Source organism: Nicotiana tomentosiformis, chromosome 8 (genome assembly GCF_000390325.3).
Source record: "Nicotiana tomentosiformis chromosome 8, ASM39032v3, whole genome shotgun sequence".
Taxonomy (NCBI): Eukaryota; Viridiplantae; Streptophyta; class Magnoliopsida; order Solanales; family Solanaceae; genus Nicotiana; species Nicotiana tomentosiformis.
This window is the reverse complement of record NC_090819.1, coordinates 132,009,361-132,013,298: the sequence shown is the minus strand read 5'-3', so window position 1 is coordinate 132,013,298 and position 3,938 is coordinate 132,009,361. Positions and strand designations below refer to the sequence as shown.

General features: G+C 41.1%; 2 protein-coding genes across 2 annotated transcripts; both read right to left on the bottom strand.

The window, feature by feature from the left end:
• Positions 1–1,322: 1,322 nt before the first annotated feature.
• On the bottom strand, positions 1,323–1,703 carry LOC138898174 (uncharacterized). The gene has a single exon (XM_070184216.1). It carries the CDS (start codon positions 1,701–1,703, stop codon positions 1,323–1,325), a length of 381 nt encoding a protein of 126 aa, XP_070040317.1.
• An 879-nt stretch (positions 1,704–2,582) lies between these two features.
• Positions 2,583–3,684, bottom strand: LOC138898173 (uncharacterized). The gene is made up of 2 exons (XM_070184215.1): positions 3,596–3,684; positions 2,583–3,147 (listed from the first exon to the last, which is right to left on the bottom strand). The coding sequence occupies exons 1-2, from the start codon at positions 3,682–3,684 to the stop codon at positions 2,583–2,585; spliced, it is 654 nt and encodes a 217-aa protein (XP_070040316.1).
• Between the last annotated feature and the right edge of the window lie 254 nt (positions 3,685–3,938).

Here is a 3,938-nt window from a genome sequence, read left to right as displayed (position 1 = left end):
GTGACGATACCTAGACTTTATGTCTTCTTCAGCTTCCCAGGTCATCTCCTCCACATTCTTTTGTCTCCAAAGTACTTTAACTGAAGCAACGTCCTTAGTTCTCAATCTTTGAACTTGTCTATCTAGTATAGCAATGGAAGCTTTCTCATATGATAGCTGCTCTATGACCTGAACATCATCAACTAGAACGACTATAGAGGGATCTCTAATACACTTACGAAGTGTAGACACGTGAAAGAATGGATGTACATAATACAAGTTGGAAGGCAAGTCTAACTCATATGCGACGTGGCCTACTTTGTGTATGATCTTATAAGGTCCAATATACCAAGTGTTATGCTTTCATTTCTTACCAACTATCATAGCTCCTTTCATCGGTGACACCTTTAGGAATACCCGGTCCTCTACCTAAAACTCCAAGTCTCGTCGTCGATTATCTACATAGGACTTCTGACGACTCTAAGCTGCTAATAGCCTTTCCTATATAAGCTTAATCTCCTCAACTGCCTGTTGTACCAACTCTGGTCATACTAACTTAGTTTCCCCAACATAGAATCATCTGATAGGTCACCTACACTTTCCTTCGTAAAGAGCTTCGTATGGAGCCATATGAATGGTGGAATGATAGTTATTATTATATCAAAACTAAATAAGTGGAAAACGATCATCCCAGCTACCCCTGAAGTCTATCATGCAAGCCCGTAGCATATCCTCAAGTGTCTGAATAGTACGCTCAACCTGACCATTTGTATGGGGATGAAATATTGTACTATAACTTACCTGAGTCTCTAATCCTTTTTGGAAGGACCTCCAGAAATTAGTTGTAAATTGGGCATCTATATCTCAGATAATAGATATAGAGACACCATGATGTCATACTATCTCCTCAATGTAAAGCCTTGCATAATCCTCTGCTGAATACATAATCCTGACAGGCAGAAAATGGGTTGATTTTGTAAGTCTATCAACAATCACCCATATAGAATGGCACTTACGCTAAGTACGAGGTAAGCCTATGATGAAATCCATATTACTTATGTCCCATTTCCAAGTTGGAATCTATATAGCCTGCAATAATCCACTGGTTTCTGATGCTCCATCTTAACTTGTTGACAATTATGGCATTGAGCAACAGAATCTACCATATCCTTCTTCATTTTGTCCCACCAGTATATTTCCTCGATATCACGATACTTCTTCGTCACTCCTGGAAGAACAGAAAAATGAGAATATTGAGTTTCTCCTATAACCTACTGGCGCAATCCTACCACATTATGAACACATAATCGACCTCAATATCTGAGGAATCCATCTTCTGTATTCTAAAATGGCGTCTTCTCCTTTTGAGGGGTTGCATCTATGTAATGAGCTAGCATAGGATCCTTATACTGGCGTTCCTTCACTTCATTTACAAAATAGGATGTTGTTGTGTCCTGAATAGTAGCTCTGGTACCACCTGAATCTAGTAATCGAACTCCAAGATTAGCTAGCTGATGAATCTCACGGGCTATATCTCTCTTCTCTGGCTGTAAATATGATAGGCTACCCATAGATCCATGACTGAGGGTGTCAGCTACTACATTCGCCTCCCCTGAATGGTATAAGATATCAATATCATAGTCTTTCAGTAGCTCCAACCATCGCCTCTGATGTAAATTAAATTTCTTTTGCTTGAAGACATGATGCAGGCTCTTATGATCCATATAGATATCAACATGAATGCCATATAAATAGTGCCTCTACATCTTTAGTGCATGAATCACCGCGGCTAACTCTAAATCGTGGGTTGGGTAATTCTTCTCGTGCTTTATTAGTTGTCTAGAAGCATAAGCTACAACCTTACCATGCTGCATCAGTACACAGCCCAATCCAATGCCCAAAATATCATAATAGATAGCATAACTATCGGTTCCCTATGAGAGTGTCAGAACTGATGCTGAAGTCAATCTGTCCTTCAATGCCTGGAAACTACGCTCACAAGTATCAGTCCACTTAAACTTAGTTTCCTTCTAAGTCAACTTTGTCAATGGTGCTAAAAGAGAAGAAAATCCCTCTACAAATCTCCCGTAATAACCTGCCAAACCCAAGAAGCTACGAACGTCCGTCGGTGTCGTGGGTCTAGGACAAGTCTTCACTGCCTCAATCTTCGGTGTATCAACCCGGATACCCTCACCTAAAATAAAATGTCCAAGGAAAGCTACAAAATTCAACCAGAATTCACATTTAGAGAATTTTGTGTACAACTTCCTTTCTTGTAGAAATTTGAGCAAAGTATGCAAATGATCTGCATGCTCAGCCTCTGAAAGGGATTAAACCAAAATATCATCTATAAATACAATGACAAACATATCTAGAAAGGGTCTGAACACACGGTTCATCAAATCCATGAATACTGCTGGGGCATTGGTCAAAAGAACGACATAACGCGAATCTCAAAGTGCTAGTATCTTGTCCTGAATGATGTCTTCGGAATATCTTTCTTTTTAACCCTTACCTGATGGTACCTCTACCTCAAGTCTATCTTCAAGAAACACATGGTACACTGTAATCAATACTTATCTGCAAGGATCCATCTTTCTTTCTCACAAATAACACAAGTGCTCCCTACGGTGTTGTACTGGTCTGATAAAGCCTTTTTCGAGCAGATCCCTCAGTTGTTCTTTCAACTCTCTAAGCTCTGTATGTTCCATTCTATAAGGAGTAATAGATATCGTCTGAGTATCTGGTAATATGTCAATAGAAAGCTCAATCTCCCGCTCTGGCGGAAGGCCTGGAAGCTTATCGAGAAATTCATTAACCACCGAGATAGACTGAAGGGTAGGTGACTCTACTTTCATATCCTGTACCCGAACTAAGTGATAAATATAGTCCTTTTTTATCATCTTCCTTGCCTTGAGATAGGAAATAAACCTACCTCTCGGCGATGCAGTATTACCTTCCTGCTCCAGAACTGGCTCCCCTGGAAATGCATAAATGCAGTTCTGATGATCGCTAGAGATAGATTCTCTACTTATAACTCTACTATGACTGACTGGTGCATGTGAACCTTGCCCATGGGGCGTACTGATGATGACAAACCAGTTATAGATCTCGCTGGCTAAACTATACATGCACCACCTCTTGTCGGACAATCTGTCATAACATGGCCTGGATAATCACAAGTATAACAAACACCCAACCCACAAGGCACTGCCTAACATGCTTCTTATCACACTGAGCACATCGTGGCAAGGGCGGCCTCATCTGACTTGACTCACCCCTATACTAAAAACTAGAGGCTCTAGAACTCTGATTGGGCCGTGAATATGTGGAGCGATAAAACCTTCTACTAGCAAATGGAGGAGGTGCACTGCCTAATGGCTGGGTCGGATACCTCGGTTTTGCCTATCTCTGACCATCTCAAAACTCACAAGAAGGACTTGAAGATCTTTCTCTCTTACTCTGGCCCCTATCATGCTCACGATCGGCCCTCTACTTCTGCTTACACTTTTCTACACCCTAAGCATATGCCTGAATATGAGAAATATCAATATCTGGCTGAAGTGAGACCGACATACAGTCATTAAGCAGGAGAGGCTTGAAACCCATCACAAACCAGTGAACCGGATCCTCCATCTTAGCTTCAATAGTGGGAGCATACCTAGCCAAAGAATCAAACTCAAGGTTGTACTCCCAAACACTCATCTTATCCTACCAAAGGGTCAAGAACCTATTAACTCTGGACCGTCTAAGCTATAGTGGCAAATAATGACGAAGAGAAGCCTCTGTAAACTCCCACCCTACTGCTAGAAGGTCATCCTCACCTCTGGACAAATCTCAAGACTCGTACCAATTAACTGCAACATCCCAAAGTCGCAGTAGCCTTCGTTACTCTTATATTCCTTTACATCATATCGATAAATACCTTAGGGTCCTCATTTGAATCTGGTCCAATAAAT

Coding starts and splice junctions, on each gene's coding strand:
- LOC138898174 (XM_070184216.1), bottom strand. CDS start 1,703: ATGGATCATAAGAGCCTGCATCATGTCTTCAAGCAAAAGAAATTTAAT.
- LOC138898173 (XM_070184215.1), bottom strand. CDS start 3,684: ATGAGTGTTTGGGAGTACAACCTTGAGTTTGATTCTTTGGCTAGGTAT. Junction 3,148..3,595: donor ATGGAGGATCCGGTTCACTG/GTTTGTGATGGG, acceptor GTGATTATCCAG/GCCATGTTATGACAGATTGT.